General features: G+C 50.3%; 2 protein-coding genes across 2 annotated transcripts in view; both read left to right on the forward strand.

Annotated features, from left to right (window-relative positions):
- Nucleotides 1-2504: 2504 nt before the first annotated feature.
- LOC128275070 (polycomb protein Scm) lies at nt 2505-7578 on the forward strand. Its single transcript, XM_053013450.1, has 4 exons — nt 2505-2804; nt 2892-4896; nt 4963-5567; nt 5638-7578. Exons 1-4 carry the CDS (start codon nt 2505-2507, stop codon nt 5776-5778), a joined length of 3051 nt encoding a protein of 1016 aa, XP_052869410.1. The 3' UTR covers nt 5779-7578.
- LOC128275078 (trophoblast glycoprotein) overlaps nt 7036-20236 on the forward strand; it is a 14939-nt gene continuing 1738 nt past the window's right edge. The window contains exons 1-2 of the mRNA XM_053013461.1: nt 7036-7086; nt 19319-20235. Of these exons, the coding sequence (XP_052869421.1) occupies nt 7036-7086; nt 19319-20235 (968 nt within the window). The remainder of the gene's footprint in view (nt 7087-19318; nt 20236) is intronic.

Genomic DNA, 20236 nt, shown 5'->3' on the forward strand with positions numbered 1-20236 from the left:
TTTGATTTGAGACTGAATGAAATCAATCTGTGCGCGTGATGGATTTTTTTTACGGTATGGTATAGATATTTTCTGGATGAATGTCGAAAGACCGAAATTGCCGCGGTCGAAAACCCACCATTTATGGCATTTATTCTAATTCTTCTACTAATTTCTGAGCCCCGAACTGGAATGCCTCAGATCCTTCTTTCGTTGCGTGTTTTCGAAGAAACCAATCGAGCAGGAATGTAATGAATCCAGACAAAGACTGTTTCGGGTAGCGTTTGAAAGAATGCCGAAAGAAGGCGAACTGTTGATTTCGGTTCGAAACGAACCGAACGATGAACGGAGCTGAAAACCCAACCACCCAATAGTTGGCGATTGTTTGCATTAAGGGGAACAATTGATTCCGGTTGCGAAATACCGATGAGTTCTCTGAATGGCGAAATAACATTTCAACTATTCGCCCCAAATGTTAGGCGAGAAAAACAGAAATGAAACCGTATCCGTGCACATCAATTTTTCTGTTGCTCTGAAACTTTCTAAGAAAAACGTGGAATAATTTCTCTCCACCAATTGTTTCGCTTTTTTATAAAGTGGTAAGTTTGGCGCTTTACGATCTTCAAAGTTGAAATTCGTTTCCACCCGATATTGAAATACTTACGGTTGTTGTTTTGCTGGCTGTGCGCAGGTGAAAATGTTTTGGAAATTCTTGTCGCGTTTACGTGCTTCCAATTTTCGGTTAACGTTTCACTTCTGCTTTTTCGACGTCGACGAAACACAAAACTGTTGGCGTGCGGCAACGACCCGGGGAGAAAAATGTATTACTTCCTGGATACTGATCGTTCAAAACTGTTATGTTTAACACGTTTGCATCAAGCACGGGATCAAAAGTATGTAATTGCAACACGTGCACTTGTGTTTTGTCGTTTTAAACCTTTTCGCACCTTCTGGCATTCGAAACGATCGTACATTCGATCCGATCCTTCACCTATGTTGAACCACTAGAGCAACCGAAAATCCGTTAGCTACAGCGGCCCACGAACTCAATAATCACTTCCGGGGTTTTTGGTCGATGCTCACATGGCGGCGCTCTGGTGTGGCACTGTCCGTCCGTGGCGTGGGCGCAGAATTTTCAAACTTGCGCCTACGAACTTTCTGATCTGGTCGGGAAAACACCGAAGCCCAACGGCCGACGGGCTGGCTCAGCACGCGCACACAGAAGGTTCAACAAGTGTTATTTCCACGACGTCCTTCCAGCAAATCGTGGACTCCGACTCCATGGATACCCTTTTTATAAACGTTTGGCCTCTGGCAGCGACCTGTTCACCGTGTTCGGGCCGACAGCGAAAACGACGACGAATCGAGGGTCAGTAGGAAGCTTTTCGAGCAGTACCTACACTAGCTTTTCGTGTTCAATCGGAAAAACATTTTCCTCCCATTTCGTCGCTTCCTAAAGTGCAGAAAGGAAACGTTATGAACTGCAGTATCGGAAAGCTCGGAAAACAGCAATCAATGTTGTACTAAAATCTAGTGTTATGCAGTACATGAACCTTCGTTATGCATGTTAATACAATGAATCGGCTTTAATGCAGGGATTCTATCTTGATTATTTAGAAACATTTTCTACATTCCGAATAGTCCTTCGCAATAGAATGATACAACAAATCTATCGAAAAGGCCTTTTCCATAACGCGAAACGCTTCAGCGTGCAGTAAACGTAAGCACAGGCATACGTTTTGCTAACATGAAGCCAATTTCCAGGTACGCATGCCCGTGCCGAGTTGTTCGCAGGTGCGTTGTGTTGTGCTCCCTCTCTCTCTTTCTCCCTCGCTCTCTTTGTGCTAACGTTTGTAACGGAAACGCTTCGCTTTTGACAGCGTCTGTTTTCTATCTCATCGTCGAGCGAAAATTCGTCACCCCTAACGTTCCGCAAACACAGTGCAAAATAGTGCAAATAAATTCAACAAAACCTCCGAAACGGTGACGCGAAAAGCACAGGACCCTTGCGCGGTTGCACCAGCCAGTAAAGTGCAGTGTAGTGCACCGAAAAGTGCATCGGTTTGTGTGCTTTGCAAGCGTTCAACTCATCCAACATCAGTCCGTGGTCCGTGGCGGGAGCGCGTCACTTGCATTTCTACACTTCAGTGTGTGTTGGTGTTACGCCGCCGTACCCCGCGGACCGTCCGTAGGCGCCCCATAGTGCCGCAATCACGGTTCCCTTGGCGAATCAGCGAAGTTATCGTCGCATTTTCATCGTTTTAGGTCAGTCACTCTTTCGGGCCCGGTGCCAATAATGGTTACGAATATTGGCCATCAAATGCGATGGTTGGCCGTGACGAGCGTCGAGCGTCGCTGGTTCTGTGCGTTACTGTGAACACACTGATTGTTTACATCGCAGCAAGCTGATTTCCGCGGAGCTGCAGTGCGTTTCGAAGAACGTTTCGCGTGATTGGGGTGAAGAGTAGAGCTCCGTCATCATCATCGTAGTAGCCTTTGTTAGCTTGGCAAGATTTGGCAGTGCCATGTCAGATGCTGTTGAGCAGGGCGAAAATCCCTCTGCGGAACAGAACAGCGAAGCGGGTGAAGAAGCATCCACGTCAATCGCTGCTCCAGCGACCAGCACCACCAGTGGCAACGGTGACACTACCACCCTAGGCCCCGCCGTGGGTTCGAGTACGATCGATTGTACCGAGCCGAGCGACAGCGTTAGTGGTAAAGCAAACATTCCGACTACGACGGCTGCTAGTAGCAGCAGCACTAGCAGCACCTCGGGCACTTTTAGTCGACCGTTGAAGCGTCCATCAGGCGGAACGCCTGCGTCCGTGGTCTCCAGCAGCACCGATATAGCAAATTTTAGCCTTCTTCCCCTGGACAGTTGCATCACCACCAGTAACTGCATCGTCCACAAGAAGAGCAACGGTGTGGTGGCGACCGCTTGTGCCCTGTGCCTCGAAACGAAGAACCCGCTCAAGTACGTGCTGCCGACGCAGAGCGGTAATAAGGAATTTTGCTCCGAGGCGTGCATCGCCGACTACCGGAAGGCGTGCGGCAAGGGTACCTGCGTCCAGTGCGAAAACGTGGTCCGACCGAACGCTCCAAACTCGTCCTTCTGCTCTACCTTTTGTATGAAAAAGGAAATGAAAAAAGGTACGGCCGGGTTGGTACCACCACCGCTGGACGTACTGAAAACGACCGCCAACAATAACAACAGCACCAACCACAACAACAACAACAACAACAGTAACATCGGCAACAGTAACGGAAGTGCGAATGGACGCAAAAGCAATGGAGGAAGCTCGCCGGCCGGGTCTGCGCCCGGCGATGGGTCTGCCGGTGGTAACGGCAGCGGCGGCGGCGGATCGGGGGCACGGGTTAGCCCCGTGACCACGACACAAGCCGGAGCGTTCCAGTACGAGAGCTTCCACGTGTTCGATTGGACGGAGTACCTGCGCGAGTCGGGCAGCGTGCCGGCTCCGGCCGAGTGTTTCAAGCAGGCCGTGGTGCCACCAAAGAACGAGTTTAAGATCGGCATGAAGCTGGAGGCTCTGGACCCGCGCAATGTCACCGCCACGTGTATTGCGACCGTCGTCGGTGTGCTGGGTTCACGGCTCCGGTTACGCCTCGATGGCGGGGACAACAAGAACGACTTCTGGCGGCTGGTGGATTCGAACGAAATCCATACGATCGGCCACTGCGAGGAATCGGGCGAGATGCTTAAGCCGCCGCTCGGCTTTCGGCTGAACGCGAGCAGCTGGCCGACGTTTCTGTCGAAAACGCTCAACGGTGCGGTGATGGCACCGAGCTACATCTTTGTCCAGGAACCGCCCACCCCGAAGTGCAATCTGTTCCAGATCGGTCAAAAGCTGGAGGCGGTGGACAAGAAAAACCCGCAGCTCATTTGCTGCGCGACGGTGAACGAGGTTCGCGACGATCAGATCCACGTCACGTTCGACGGGTGGCGCGGAGCGTTCGATTACTGGTGCCGGTACGATTCGCGCGATATCTTCCCGGTGGGATGGTGCGCCAAAAGCTGCCACCCGATGCAACCGCCGGGCCAGAAGAACAAGCTCGACGGCAGCGGTAATCGGTCGAAGCAGGGCCGGCACTCGTTCGCGATGGTCACCGAGCCGGACACGATGCAACCGGCGGTGCTCGTGACGGCCCACTTTCACAGCCGTTGCCGAGGCGGTCCGTACGTCAACAGCTCGAAGCTCCCGTCGATGGTGACGGCCCCGAACCACCAGACGCTGGCCAAGCTGTGCCTGCAGGAGGTACTGGCCGCCTCGCGTGACCACTCGCAACTGTCGCCCCTGCTATTCGGCCTCGACGGGGAAGTGCATATCGTCACGGCGGCGGGTAAAAACTTTACCGTCAAAATACCGACCTACATCAAGCAGAAGGGTAACGCGGGTGTGTCGGAGTTTCTGGAAGTGCTGTGCACCGCGTGCCAAGCCTGCCCGCGTCTGATCACACTCGAGCCGGGTCCGGAGCAGTGCGAGGAGTGTATGCTTGTGTCACCGCCCCTGAAGCGCTCCATTAAGACGGAACCCCGGGCAACCGCAGCGGCCAGCCCACCGCCAAATCTTGCCGCCTCCTCACCGAAAGCGTCCGCTACCGGGCGCAGTGCCCCCGGTGGTGGAGACGAAAAGGAACCGGCGGTACCCAAAGAAAGCACAAGCAAGGCCGATCGACCACCATCGCCGAAGCGCCGGACCAAGGCGCAGGCCACTGTGCACGATCCACCGAAGAAGGAGAGTGGCCACAGCACCACGGCAACATCGTCACAGCCGAACAAAGCCAGCTCCACGGTCACAACGACAACGGCGACGAACGCGAAGACGACGACGACGACGACGGCTCCAAATGTCACCAAATCGTCCACCAAACCGGCGAAGAGCAAAACTGACCCGAGTGGTATGTCCCGTTGTGTTTTTTGTTGGTTTCAAATTCTTCTAAAATTTGTTTCCATTCCGCCCACAGTTACTTCAACGTCCAGCAGTAAGCCGGCGGTGAGCAGTGGACCAAACAAAGCGACATCACAACCCGCCGCCAACGCTAGTGACAGTATCGTAAAGATGGAAGTTCAAAGTGCAAATGTGGCCGAGCCCACAACGGCAGCCGTTGCCGTGCCATCGCCGATGCCGGCACCGGCGGCAGCGGCAGCCACAGCAGCAGTAGCAGCCGCACCTACAGCTGCAGCTGCTGTCCCCTATCACCACCAGCCGCCGGTGGCTTCGTTGATGACCACACCCGCTTCGACGCCGGGTTTACTTCCGCCACCCGCTTGCACGCTCGGTCCAGCCGTCGCTTTAATCCCTATGGTAGCGTCCACTTCGGCACCGTATCCTGTGGCTGCTACCGCCACCGTACCATCGGCTGCCTATGCGGGCACCGGTGCCGCTCAGTACCTTGGCGGAGCGGGCATTCCGCCGCCGCCGGTTGCCTTCGTCCCACAGACCACCACACCGCTGCTGGCGGCGATGCCACGGGGACAGACGAGCGACTGGACGATCGAGGACGTGATACAGTTCATCGCCGTTCAGGATCCTGCCCTGGCCGTTCATGCCGATCTGTTCCGGAAGCACGTAAGCATCGGGCGGGGCTGTCGGGTGCGCATCGTCCGTTCGTTCACGGGATTGCTTTCGTCTTTTGCAGGAAATTGACGGCAAGGCGCTGTTGCTGTTGAACAGCGACATGATGATGAAGTACATGGGCCTCAAGCTGGGCCCGGCGCTCAAGATCTGTAATCTCGTAAGCCGAGTAAAAGGACGACGGCACAACATGTCGTCGCTGTAAGAACGAGAACGAGTCGTTGCTGTCGTTTGTTATAACACGTGTGCCCGAGTTGCCCTTTTGCTGGCAGTTCGCGCGACTGTGACTCGTTCCCTTGCTTCAGCACCACCCCAGGTATACAGGCCATGTGCAGCGCAACGAGATCTCGAAGTGCGGTGTGTGTAAAAATTAGTGTACAGGTTTACGGCGAATTAATAGGGAGACCCAGATAGCGGTCATGTGAAATGGAAACGAAATTCCTTTTAGGTACGCTCAGGCTTATCCAGCGCGTATCTCTTTTGTTTTCATCGGAAAATACTGCCAACGGAGGTATTTTCATGTTTACTAATTTAAGCTTTCACACTGTTTGTCCTCTAAATACATCCAAAGATTCATCTTTGGCGATCGGATGAGTTTTTTTTCGAAAACAAAAACACAATAAACCGCTTGAAGAGGCAACCGACAGCACCAGTCGCGGATATTTGTTTTCGTATGATTGTGTGTCTGTGTGGTTGAGCTTTGCTGAGGTTAATCATAAGGATCTCGGAGTGTGCTGTTTTGCGAGTGTGTGTGTCTGTGTGTGTGAGTTTGTCTGTGACAAAAGAACGGTAGTTTTCTCTTCGAACGTTGTTACTTTAGATGTCTAAGATCAGTTGCAATAATCTACTTCCCCATTACCGGTTCCCGGATTTTTTTGTTTCTGTCCCGAAGAAGGAAAAACATAGAAATGGAACGAAATGAGCCCAGCGGGAAACACATCGGGTCCGCGCGAGGCAGAAGCGTGTCTAGTGGAACCGGTGACACCACCAACCCACGTAACAGGTCACAACAAGTTACAATACAATAAAACCACATCAAAAGCCATATAACGACACATTTGAAAAAGCTCTTGCATCGCTTAGCAGCAACCACAGTTACATTATCATAAATATCAAAATAGTCTTAAAGGAACAAAACAGGATATCGATGCGCCATCGCAGTCGCCATACAGCACATTTGAAATAAGTCTTAAATAGTTTGCACGACTGGGTTCTGTTTGGTCGTTATGCTACTTTTGGCTAGCTGTAAATTATAGAACAAAGCAAGTCTTGAATAAATTCGCACGATCGGAAAGTCACGAATATCAAGATAGAAAGTCAAACATAGCCTAGCGAGTGAGAAGAAAGGAAGTTAACGGAATCAAAGTAAAACATCGACGCATCAGTGAGAATCTTTCCAGGATCGTACCTTAGTACCATTACTATCCACACTTATCAACACGTGCACCATTTCCTTTATACTATGGAGCTAGTGCAAACAGATGTACAGTACGACGTCTGGCGGACGTCCGAGGTAGGAGAAACAGTAAGAAACTCTACACTAAAAAGTAAACGGGCACGTAAAACAGGCACAGTACAAGCATGAAGCTTATATATCATGTTCGCGGAGGGTAATGAAAAAGGACTAAATGATGTGTCTATGGAGAAGCCTTTGGCCTTTCGCTTTCGTCAATCACATCATGTCGACGAAGTGAACCTTTCATTCATCTGTTCGTAACGCTGGTGTCGTGTGTGATAGAGTGTTTTAGACTAGACAAAAGAAAAACGTATATTGCGACAGTAGCATCCCAGTAGCCGCCCATCGCTCGCTATATGAAAATCTTCAAACTAGTTGCAAGCAAAAAGTACAACCCTTTACATCGCGCCACCACACGCTCGTCGCCAAACGGGGCCGTTATGATTTCGTCAAAAATCGCGCCGTTTCGTTTGTCGTTTCTTTACAAAAATGTGGTCCGTTAGCGACGTATGAATTTATCGCACCGCCACCAGAACGCGCGATAAACATCAACTACATTCGTAAGAACACACTTTATACTTTGTGATAACTGTTCACCAATAAAGCAACGTATAAATCGGGCATCTGCGTTTTGTTTTTCTCTTCTGCTTCTGCCTCCGAAAGATTGCGCACCGCCGCCAGTCGGGTGTGTAGGTGTTTCGTGTTCCGCGTTCGTGTTTCCGAAGGATACAGCGCGTGAGCGAGATGGCGCACGCATCGCCAGCATCCCTCGAAATCTCGCACACCGAGAACGCGTTTTCAGTACAAAATCGGTTGTTGCTTTGGTCAGTTCGGGTGTGTCGGATGATATTTGGTGTGCGCTCACCTGAAGTGTGTGCTTCACCCATACAGTCGTGCGACGGGAACCACGCACTCGAAAACGCGAACCCGCGATCGTGCGTAAACGGTCAGTTTCGGGCGTCTGTGTGTGTTTCATTCGAAAGTAAGCAGCGCAACGCAAAGCTCGCGGTTAGAAACCTGAATTCGCTCTTGGGCACGGCTAAGGAAATAAGCTTAGTGCGGTACGTGTGTGCGTCATTCTCGCCCCGAAAGTGCATTAATGCGGACTTGCAAAACGTGTGCAAGGTGTGCAGATTCCCGTGCTGGCAAGGTGCAGCATAACTGTGGTCTGGAGACCCCAATCTAAGCGTCGCTCGTAACATTGGAGCATAGAATGTAAATGAATTGTGCAACGAAAACGATTTATGTTTGCGCCTCTGTGAGCTTAAACAAATAAGTGTCACGGCAGTGTGTGGTGTGGTCGGAAGATAATTTCATTCTTGCCACCGCAGTGAAAGCTATTTCTGGCTCGCTAGCAGCACCCCGGGCAATCGGGTTGCTGAGTTTTTCGGAACCAACGCAAGCAATTGGGTGGCTCACCGAAAAAAGCAAACAAACACGGTTCCGTGACGTTCAGCCCCTGCGGGGCGCGTACCATGCTACTGCTGTTGCTGTTGTTCGGTCGCTAATTCGTGAGATCGAAGTCGCCATCGTCGAAAGGAAACCGCACCTCGTCGTGTGTGGAGCCTGCTTGGATTAAACAAAAACCCCGAACGAAAGATCGCACCGGTCAAGTGGTCGAGCAAGAAAGAAACCCTTCTGCAGAGGCGGTGTCTTAAGGCGTTCCTGCAAAACGGTAAGTCCATTGGCGAGGTTGACGTAAATAGGCGTTCATATGCAAGCATAAGTAGCTCCACGGCGAACCACATTTGCAGCGGTTTGTGCGGTGCCATCTCGTATTACCGGTGTGTGCAATGGACGGCCCTTTTTTCTATTTCATCTTCATCTCCTTTTTTCTGTTACCTCTGTCGCGGGGTGGCCCCGTGGGCGAGCCGGTTGGCGCGAGGGAAACCAAACGCACACCGTCGCACCGTTGGCCACCATTACCACGAAAACCACTTCCAAGCGGTGGCTGCTTCGGAGGCGAGAAATGGTCAAATGGCATCAAACGTTCATGTTTGCGATCAACCCACAACCCATCTACGGGCATGATGTTGGGGGGCTGTGGTCGGTGGTCTGCGGAACGAGCATTTTATTTGTCGAGCCTTCGTCACCATCGGATTTGCTTGAATGGAAATTAGCAGCGTGCGTTCCATTAGCGGCCGACCGTTTTTTCTATGCTGAGGATCCTATGAAAAAGTTGCCAATTGGTCATTATTTTGCAGCAAAAGTGTCACCAAAAGTGAACCCCGCTGTGGGCAGCCACCAGTGCTCTGCGCTTACTATGCTCAGTATTATCGGAACGTGCTCCAGAGTCGTCTTGGTCGCTGAAAAGAATACCCAAGTTAGCAGGGGTAGATAAAAATGTACATCGCCAGCTGCCGTCGACTACGTACCGAGCAATGGATGCAACAGTGGAAGAAGGCAAAGACGGAGGTTTGAGGTTTTCAGTTTTGGACACATGTGGTACACGGCTGCTTCCAATTTGGGGAGTCCGTTGAGATGCTGCAAGCAGGGCATGTTGCATCTTGACCATATTCCACTTTCGTGCCCTGTTCTTCATCCACTTTGAATCATTTGAATGTTTTTTCGATTCGTGCATGACCTCTTCGGTCTCAGCCGGGGCCAATCGAAGAAAACTGTGTATGTAATTGCGTACTCCGCCGCCGTTCCGTGTCTTCGCCGCTTGCTACATATCGAATGGAATGTAGTTAGTGCCTTGGTGTCTCTTGGTTTTCTGACAATTCGCTTCGTGAGTCTTCGAAAGATAAGAGACGAGAGATCCCCGCCAAAACAGACGATATCGGATGAACTTCTGGAACTTTCATCTACCGATGTCAGTGGTTACGCTGTTAAAAGCTATCGTGGGTCACAGTAACCATGGTAGCGGGCAAGTCATTTGATTCCCAAAGATGCGGTTCCGACGATCTAGTTACGCATCCGTACTACGTCGATTGAAGGTGGCCTTGTTTCCAAAGGGTACAAACGACAAACGCCGGTCCCGGTTTAAAATGCTCCAAAACTTGATTAGCAGCCTTAAAAATGGCCTTTCTGAATCGACACACTCAACATTGCATTGTTTAATTTGGTTCGTAAATCGCCATCAATCATTAACACGAGCGTTTTCCATTTTATGCAAATAAACTCTAATGGTAAACTTTTTTGTTCTCTACACTCATTGATTTAATTATTTCCAGCAGCACGAAATGCAAATAAAGGCAGCGCACTAATCCTTGTATCGGAACGGATCTACTGAAAATCTATTAACATTTGGTCGCCCGACGTGCCCTATTTGGCATTGAATTCGAAAAAAAAGCGATGCGAATGAAATTGAAAACATTATCCGGAATGCAATTGCCATTCGAATTGCAGCATTAAATTTCTGTGGGGTTTTTTCGTTGTAGAAGAAACTACCCACACAAACAGCTATCCCGTTGGCGGAATGGACCACCAAAAGTAGTTACCGAACGCGATGCACTGCGCTGCAGTGGTTGCGCTTGCCCTTCGTTGCCATGATCGCCCCATGATAGTGACGGGCCCTCCTCTGCTCACTCCCTCGCTCGCCGCAGGGCCATTTTCACGCACCCTGAGTCTGCGATTGTAGCTCTCTGAGGTGACACATCTGTCCAATTAGTGTGTCGCGGGTGACCAGCAATGCACTAGCGGTGCTGTTAACAGTGTCCGTGTTTCGTTCGTCGTCTCTGTGCAGAGCCCGGCTCCAACAAACCCCGCTGGCTTATGCTTCCACTTACCCGCCCCGGTTGGGCCCGAAAACTTTGCCCCCAAAAACCCTCGATGCGCTCGAAAACTGTTTGCTTTCCCCCTGTCACTCGGTCCGAGCATTTAGTCCTCAGGTGACTCGCCTCTGGGAGGTTTATTTCGATTTTCCTCCGGCGCCGTGTTCCAGTCGTCGTCCTTTATCTCATGCACATGCACACACGACGGGGTGGGTTGCAATCAAAGAATCATTTTTATGGTTCGTTTCGTATTTTCGTTCGCTTTCGTTTGTTTTGCGTTGCATGGCGAATGATCATATGGTTTGAAATCCGATTCCGAGATGGCAGCATAATAGGAAGGAGACCCATCAATTACGGGTTGCCATCCGAAACGATTGTGTTTTGTCTTCAGCATTCATGTTGATGATGTTGCCATCGTTCAACAGAAATTGATTGTTGTGATACGAGGCCTCAGTGTGATTGTCGCTCAAAGCTCTCGTTTTTCCGGCGATTTCCAAGAGCGAAAAGTCTGTCATTTTTCCGAAGAAAATCCAATGCCATAAAATGCTTTTGATCGGGTATTGAAGGTACTTTTAACAATGGCATTACCGGGATAACCCAATCGAATATCAACAGCTCAAAGAGTACATCAAATGCAGATTGCAGCGCCCATTTTTAGGAAGTGGAATTTCGACCACAAACTAATGGCAGTTTTCCCTCACCGGTTAATGGTATACGGTAAAATTAATCTACGGACATTAAGGCCTTTGCTGCTTTGCGGCACTGACTGGTAAACATTAAATTTATTATCTTTTGAATTACTCGTAAGTCGCTACAGCAGCAACACCGGCGAGAAAGGATTCACCCGACACAAACCGCCTCGGGAGGTACCGGGTTGGAAGGATGTGGCCATCGGAAAACGGAGCGAGACATAATCCAAAGTAGCGCTGGAAATTGGCGCCCGTACTAGGACGACGATGAAGAGGGAAGCAAGTGCAATGAAAACATAATCTTTGTGTCCGGTCCGTGGCAACACGGGACGGGCAATGAATAAATCACTTAAATCGCAACACATTCGAGAGTGCCCGACGCGCAGGACACAGAACGCCGCCCGCCACACTCTACCACGTTCGCTCCGGAACATTTGTTAATTCGTTTCCATTTTCCCACCGCAACAACACGGTACCGCTCTGAACCGCTGCTGCTAGTCGGTAAATTGCCGGTCCGTTCCTAAGAACAAGTCTGGAAATTAATTTGGCCCTACAAAATTCAATTATAATCCCAACCGGGTGCGGTGGCAGACCGGAAACTTGAAAGGGCCACCTCCGGGGCCGCCGAGGGTGTGCACCATTCATGTTTAGATTTACTTCCGGATTTGCGCGGGCACACGCGAACCATTGTGTGTGTCGTGATTGCCGCGCTCCGGGTCCTGGCACGGCCATACCACACGACCGTGTAGAGCCACTCATTTGACTCCTTCCGAGGCACTTTTCCGTCAGGTCATCAGGGCATGGTCTGGGCGGTCTTGATGGTGGTTGAGTGGTTGCACTTGCAGCCCTCAAATGGTGAAAGTTTAGTTCGTCATTTGAAATGGCGCCCTAGAAGAGCGCAAGGAGCCTTCCAGAAATGAGGCTTAACTGGTGCTGGGGTTCTTGAGTGAGACCTCAGCGAGCACCGGAATCGCTTTCATGTTGTCCAGTGCTCTCCAGCTCTTTTAGCTCGCTTGTCTTGCCCCTTTCAAGATGCAGTGCTGTTCATTCAGCCAACAGAAAAAAAGGCAGGAAGTTCACTGCAAATTAAAACAAAGTAAGGAGATGGTGAAATCCACATTTTAGACGGATTAACGGGCTTACTTCATTAACGTATTGCGTTGGATCGTGCGCCATTTAATCAACCCTTAGTCCATTTAAGTAATGCAAGTTTTCTCCGGCGTTTAATAGCTTCTACGTCAGCAGCCGTTTATCGTCTTAAAGTGATTAGGGTCCCCGTTCGGATCGAACGACAGTACCGCCGAACCGTTACGTCGCTGTAAACTGTTCCGTTGTGTCCTTTTCTGTTCATCCTCTTGCTGGTGGCCATCCAAAAAACCTTTTTTATTGCCGTTCGTAATTTTAATTCGTTAATTTTTCCGTCAAACAAATCATTTAAAACCCTCGCATAGACGGATGGGATCGTGGATGGGTCCGGAAACACTTCCGAACGGGTGACGCAATACGATTGGGTCGCCGTTCTTTCGGGTTGCCATTGTTGTGGACCTCCGTTATTTATTGGAAGGACAAATCGTTTGCCGAAAATCGTTGCCGCCAGCGAAGAAAAAGGTGCGCCACTGCGAGCTGTCTGGTGTTAGTTATTTATTAGGTCCAGACTAGCGAGACAATGTTTTGGCGTACGCAATTTAAATTAATGCGATAATTACGTGCCACAGCCAGTGGGGCCATTTAAAAAGCTCAATTCTCGACCCCGCCGTTGATGCCTCTTGATGAATATAGATTAGAATTCATGAGCTGGAAGTGTCCTGAAAGACAGAGATTTTCTTTCCTCGTCAGCTTTTGGGTTCCGCTCCGATCTGTCAGCCAAGGTTTGAATATTCTTGCCGCGACGGCAACCGCTTTTCCGTTCAGCACGCGCTTTTTAAAGCTTTGCGACGCTTTAGCGCATGTTTTGCTGCTTCACGAATGTTTCCGGTAAATTGTGCAAATTAAAAGACTAACGCCTGCCGTTCGCGTGGCGTCTACCCACACGGGTCATTACCGAAGCATCCATTCGTCACGCGACACACCCGCCGAAACTGTCAGTAACATTGGTGGCAGAAAAAAGTCGGCCCAGCAACAAACCGAAAAACGTAGCGAAAGTTTTCTCTCTTCGGCTCTGTGGCACACCGCAAAAAAGTTCGGCGTCACGGATCGGGAGCTCATGGTTTCGGCTCTTGGCATATTATAAGCATATTTTACGCACACACACCACGAAGAGAGGGGAGTTGACACGAAAAAATGGAAGTAACACTACGATTGTGGTGAAATCATGACACGGGAAGTTTTTGGCCATTTTAGGAGCAAAACAAAAACGTGGTTCGATTTCGGTAAATTGGTGCCTTAAGGGGTTAGAGGACTTTTTGACACTGGGGTGTTAATTTTCCAATCCCATGTTCTGCTTAAAGACCTATCTTTAGCGACAGTCATTGGGAAGCATAGCTTCCTTGGATTCCTTTGACTGAAACAAGGTGACGATGCAATCGCACGAAGATGGACGCAATTGAATTTCCAAAGAAAAGTTGGTGTCGAGCTTTAAAGCTTCGATTTTCATATTATTGCATATTTTCGTACAAAACACACGTGTTTACTAAATACAAACTGCAGCATGAATTTGTCTCACTTTAAACGTAGTGCAGCAACTTAAACTAAGCGAATAATAAAAAGAACTATTCCCAACCTAGACCCACCAACTAGCAATTAGAAGCATTGACTACTTGATTTAGTTTGGCTTCGGCTTCGATGCCGGAAAGCACCGAGAAAGCAATGATTGAAATTTTACCAAAGTGGCATCGAAGCATCGTAAAAGTTTGAACCATCCTAGTGCCAGCCGTGCCAACGCCGAGAAGCAACAGATTGGGCCGGGTGTCGCAAAAAAGAGGTTAGCCGTGGTTCCGCCAAACACGACCCACTGTCTCCGTCCGTCGTCGATTCGTCGCTCCGTGTTTGGGAATTTTCTTCAAACCCGCGCACGCTCTCTCTGTCTCCTCAATCTATCTAATTTCCGTTCAGTCAAATTTCCGACCGGTAATTTCATGTCGAGACCCCTAACGCTTTGTCGGCCCCAACCAACGGTGGCCCATTTTCTAACGCCACCCCCCCAGGCTCACAAAGTTCTTGTGGCAAATTTTTATTACCCTTCCGACTGAGGCAAAGAACTGAGCGCGAAATGGGGGCTAACCACAACAGAAAACCTCTTTCGCAACACGGGCTAAATGCCGAATGGCGCCGAACGAGTAGAAATCACCATGCGCCTCCATCGCTAGCACAGCATGGCGGCTCTAAAGTTTTTTATTTTTATTTCCGCTCACCGGTGTGGGTGATACTTTATTCCAGTTTCTTGGCTGGCTGAAGATCTCTTCTGCTATTCCTTGTTCCTTTTGTTTGTTTCCTGGCGGGCGGCTTTTTTGGGGTTTTCTTTTCTTTCTCCTCGACTCAAAATAAAACAAACCCACAAACTGAGGCACAATGAACGTCCCAAAGTCGGTGTCCGAAAAAGTCAGCCCCCGTGGCCCCCGCCCCGGAGCTACACACAAAATACACTCTGACCACAAACTTTCTTAGACCAGGCCCAAGATATGATACTGCGGCGCACCCGGTCCGGGTGGGAAAATAGAAAAGGCATCCAGGGCCGGTGGCTGAGTTGGGTGAGTTGTGAATTTTTTTTTTCGAAACCGGCAACCCTTCCGACAAACACCGGCGACCGGTTGTCCGTCTCGCCGACATACAGTTCTCTCTTCATTTACATTTTGTGTAGTTTGCATTGCTAAATACCAGAACCCGCGACCGCCTTCGTGTTCGGTGCGAATCCTTTGACTAGCGGTGCCTCGGGTGCTGTTGTTGTTGGCGCTACGTTTCCTCGAGGCTCAACGAAAGACGGTACACAGTGTTGGTTGTAATTGCTGGAGCATTTCAGCGCCCCGTGCTGCGCCCTGGAGCGGAAACGCCGAAAACCCGGAAGCGCGGCGGCGGCTGATGCTGTGCGGCATTGTTGTGTTCCGGTATTTCATTAAACTTTCAACCGGAAACCGAACGTGGCCCGTGGTGGCGGTGTTTGGCCACCTGGGGAGAGGATACCGGTTACTTCGCCTTGTAATCCGGATCCCAGAACCAAGCTTCAGCTCAACGGGTTTTCAGGGTTTTGCGCAGAGCAGAACTTTTGCAGTTCGCACAACATGACGATCGCACCCCGTTAGCCGTGGAAAAGGTGCCAAAGTTCTGCACACGAAATAAGCCGTTTCAGTCGTTCGGGGGTTCTCTGTCCCCCGGGGGGTGGGTTTTCCCTTCACCGAAAACCATTCGGTGGTACATTTTTCTGTGGATTTGCAAATCTGTAAAGACCCCAGGGGCTCCCAGGGGAGATACAAAGGCGTCAGTGGCTATTCGAATACGATTACGATCCTCTGATTTAGGGTCAAACGTATTCGTTTTGCAAGTTGAATTAGGACTGGCAGGACTTGTTGGATCCTTGACGCCGGAATGGGTTGGAAAAGTTTTCAAAATTTCATTTTCAATTTTCTCATACAGTTTATTCATTGTTTTGTTTTAACAATTTTGCAACATAATAGCTTACGTGGTCTAAGAATACACATTTTGCTTTCAAAGACCATTTAATGATAATTATAATGATTCAAATAGATATTTTTGTCTTAAAAGTAAAGTCTACTTCCGACACACTTGCTGCTGTCAAAATGACAGCTTACAGAAATTTCCTTTTTGAATTATCCACACGACTCTTCGATGCATTCTGTCAGTGACCATTTGTAGAAGAAATTCATCTAGTAACCGTCGACGACCGAGCTTTCTACTCGCAAACTACAGTTTTCAACAGTCATTGTTTCACACTTCATTTTACTCTTGTCGAAGTTAAAAAAAATATTTAATTAAAAATATTATTTTATCGTAAAACATGGTTAGTGTAAGTAGCAAAAGAGAACAATCAATATAAGTGCACCACAAGAGGGAAATCTCTTTAATCTGGGTGACGATGAATATATTCGTAACTCAAACCCGAACCAGACCTTAATTTTCCACCATCCTCTATCTATTCCCCCAGGCCATCGGTCAATACAAATATTATTTTCAATAAACTTTTCAGACGGCGAAAAGCGTAACACCCAAATAGAAGCAAATTGAGCGAGCCACAGACCTGTTTGTCTTACGACGCAACGAGAAGGGTCGTCAGCTAGTAAAATTGAGCCAAACTTGCCGGCAACATCCATCGCAGTAGCGGCGCCCGCATCTAAGAAGGCTAAAGCTAAACGGATAAGGACCGGAAAACGAAGGCAAACGAAAGTAAACACCCTAATCGGGTCCTTTCTTTCTTTTAGAAGATACGGATCGCGGAGTCGCCGGTAAAAAGGGAGCGAACAAAACTGATGATGCCCAGCCATCGGGGGGCGGCGCGTGGTAGATCAACGTCCACAGCAAATGCAAATCTGCCGAACCCTTTCCCGGGGTGTGCCGGGTTTACATCGGGACACGCGTCCTTTTTCTTGGCTGTTGGCTCCATAGGCATCGACGGCTCGCAAAAACGGGGCTTCTAAATGATCCTTTTTTCGGACCACTTTGCGTTATCCTCGTTCGCTACGCTAGTGGTGGGGGCCTTTTTCCCGATGCTCGAAACGCATAAATGGACCCACAGCACTCTGGTGTGCCGTTAGCAATAACCGGCACCGGGAGTGATATTTGATGAAGCCTAAGCACAAGATGTGACAAAGTGGCCAAAGGATAAAGGAAAACATTGAAGCCAGTCCGTCCGGCCGGCTAGGGCTGCGGAAGGATACGGACCGTGCTGGGCGCACTCGGGCGCAGAAACGGGAAACGCTCGCTCGCACCGGTCCGGATTTCGAGGCAACCTGCTCCAAAATGCATGAACTTTGGCCTCACATCAAAGCCTCCTTCGTGTTAGAGTGCCGGCACGGAGACGAAGGATTGACACACAATGCTGAGGCTCCCCCTATAGGGCCAAGGGGCCTCAACTTCTGCAAATCGCACTACCCGACATCATTATGGCGTACCGTTCCGTACCAACACACACACACACACCGTGCCGTACCCCACCGTTGATCGGCCCCCCGAGACCCGGCAACGAATTTTGCCAATTAAACTTCCCATATACTTTAATAAACTTAGACCCCGAGGCGGTACCGCTGCGTTCGCTCTGGTGATCAGCGAAGGTCTGCCTTTCCAAAATCTAATTCCGGGCCGCCCCCCGGTTTCGTTGCGAAGCGGCCGGTACACATATTGGCCACCGTTGTGGAGAATTTAGAAGTTTAGCGCTGGCAGCTGGGTCCGATGAGTAATTTTCTTGAATTTTCATACGCCCCGGACGGACCGTCGCAGCAGCAGCCTGGGATTAGACGGCATGCCATGGGATGGAACGGAACGGTTCTGGGGCACATAACTCGAGCCGGCTCGGAGGGCTCGTTTTGAATTATTTTATAACTCATCGTCTGCCGGTCTGGCTCACCATCCCTGGTCCGGCCTGTGTGTGTGTGTGTGTGTGTTGACCGAAAAATAAACCTCTCGGTGCTCGGTGCCTGCCCGAAGCTCGAGGATTGAGATATTGTTACTTTAATTAACCCGGCCGTGTGGTCGGATAACATGTGTGTTCGGCCCCAGGACGACGACGACGACGACGATGATAATTAAAAACCAAACCCACTCTCGCAGGACACGGCCGTTTTTGGCGGCCGGGGAACGAGAACGAACATATTTCTAGCACCGAGGTCGAGGCCAATTTCTAAGAACCCGCGGAAATTGGTTAAACATTCGCGGTTAAATGAAAGCAAACTGGTTCGCGGGACCAAACAGCGGCCCCGGTTTGATGTGGGATCAAAAATTCATTAGCAGCGCGCAGCAGCGTCCACACGGAGCATTTACATTTTGGTCGGTGATTGGCGGGAACCAACGCCAGTACGGTGGTGCCCTCGCGAACGATTCAGCACCGAAACAGCGCGCTGCTGCTGCTGCCGAATCGATGACCCGGTTTCCGGGGGTCACTCGAAAGGTGCGGTTCCCGGTGGCATAAATTATGTCGACGGATCCTGGCGGATCTGCGGCGCTAATCCAATACATTAGCATAAAACTCGGGACGGGAACGGGTCGGGGCTGACTGATTAATCAATGCCAGCATCGTCAGAGTTTATGGAAGAGGCAGGCAAAACCCGGGGCCTGGTACCGTTTCTCATTCGTTAAGCTCGTTTGGAGCGCTTTCTTAGCCTTCGTCCTGCGCGTTGCTTCTTTGTTACAATATTTTTGTGTTAAAATGTTGTTAAAACATGTTAAAAAATTGTCTTCTGCCTGGCTGGCGTTATGGCGCTGTCTAGTGTATCTGTAGGCCGGAAACGGAACCATTACACATTGATAATAAACAAACGATTAAGAAGCCTTTTAGCGGAGGCTACATCATTCCCGATCGGAAGTTGTGCACTCCCTGGCCGCGATGGCTCGATATCGAGGCTCGGGGAGGCTCCATTAACCTGAATTGAGCACAGCACCAATTTGGTGCAGCAAACAACCCAATTGCATAGCGGCCGCCCGTGGGAATTACGTTTCCGACGGATTGGAGTCCGTGAGCCGCAAAAACCAGTGCCAATAATTGGACACGAAATAATCACGAGCCCTAATGGTGTGTAGCATTATGACGCTAATCATGCTGCACTCGGCGGGGAGTTCACTGGGAACCGTGTGGTCAATTGGGGGAAAGGACACTGATTAACTAATTAACGTATCGTACTCGGAACATAACCAATCTTGTTCTCAAAGTTCCAGTAGTTCCATTCCATAAAGTCTCCTATAAAGAAGCACTCATCTTTTGTTCCTTTTTTTATTTTCTTGTAGATGGCAAAGCTGCTCAGGATAAAGCGCTGGCTGGTTCCGGTGCTTGTGGCCGTTCTGCTGCCCGTCCTGACCGTGGCCGACGATTGTGGTCGCGAGTTCCGGGGCAAGTGTAGCTGTGGCTATCAGATGTACAACTACCAGACGCAGTACGTGGTCAACTGCACCGATACCGGGTTCCGGGACACGCTGGTCCTGGAGCACCTGCCGGCGCAGACGGAGGTGCTCATCTTCAACGGTAACCTCGTCGACGAGCTGCCCTGGAACGTGTTCGGGGCGCTGAACGATCTCGCCAACCTGACGATCGTGGACATGAGCAACAATCACATTCGCGAGATCCGCGGCAAGTCGTACCATCACGTACCGAACGTGAGGCGGCTCATCCTGAACCACAACAACCTGAGCATCTCGCGGTACGACGACGAGGAGTTCAATCACCACCATCCGCGTGTCTTTTCCAACTTCGTCAACCTGCAGGAGCTGCACCTGACCAATGCGTTCGCGGACAACACGTCGGCCGAGCTGTCGGCCGATCTGCACGATATCTTCGTCAACAGCAACCTCACGAAGCTGGTCAAGTTGCACCTGGAGCAGAACGAAATCTCGCAGTTCAACGACAAGCGTGTGTTTTGCGATCTGCCGGCGCTGCTGGACCTCCACCTCGGGGACAATCTGCTGACGGAGCTGAACTTCAATCTGAGCTGCATGCCGCGGCTTCGCTTTCTCGATCTCGAGCGCAACCGGTTCGAGGCGGTCCGACCGCGCGATCTGGCGCTGCTCGAAGCGGTCCAGGTGCAGCCCGGCCGTACCACGCCGCTGACGGTGGACTTTACGTACAATCCGTTCGTGTGCGACTGCGGTCTGTTTCCGCTGTACGAGTGGCTCGCCCGGACAAACGTTACCGTGCGGAACCGGGACGGG

This window comes from Anopheles cruzii, chromosome 3 (assembly GCF_943734635.1).
Source record: "Anopheles cruzii chromosome 3, idAnoCruzAS_RS32_06, whole genome shotgun sequence".
Taxonomy (NCBI): domain Eukaryota; kingdom Metazoa; phylum Arthropoda; class Insecta; order Diptera; family Culicidae; genus Anopheles; species Anopheles cruzii.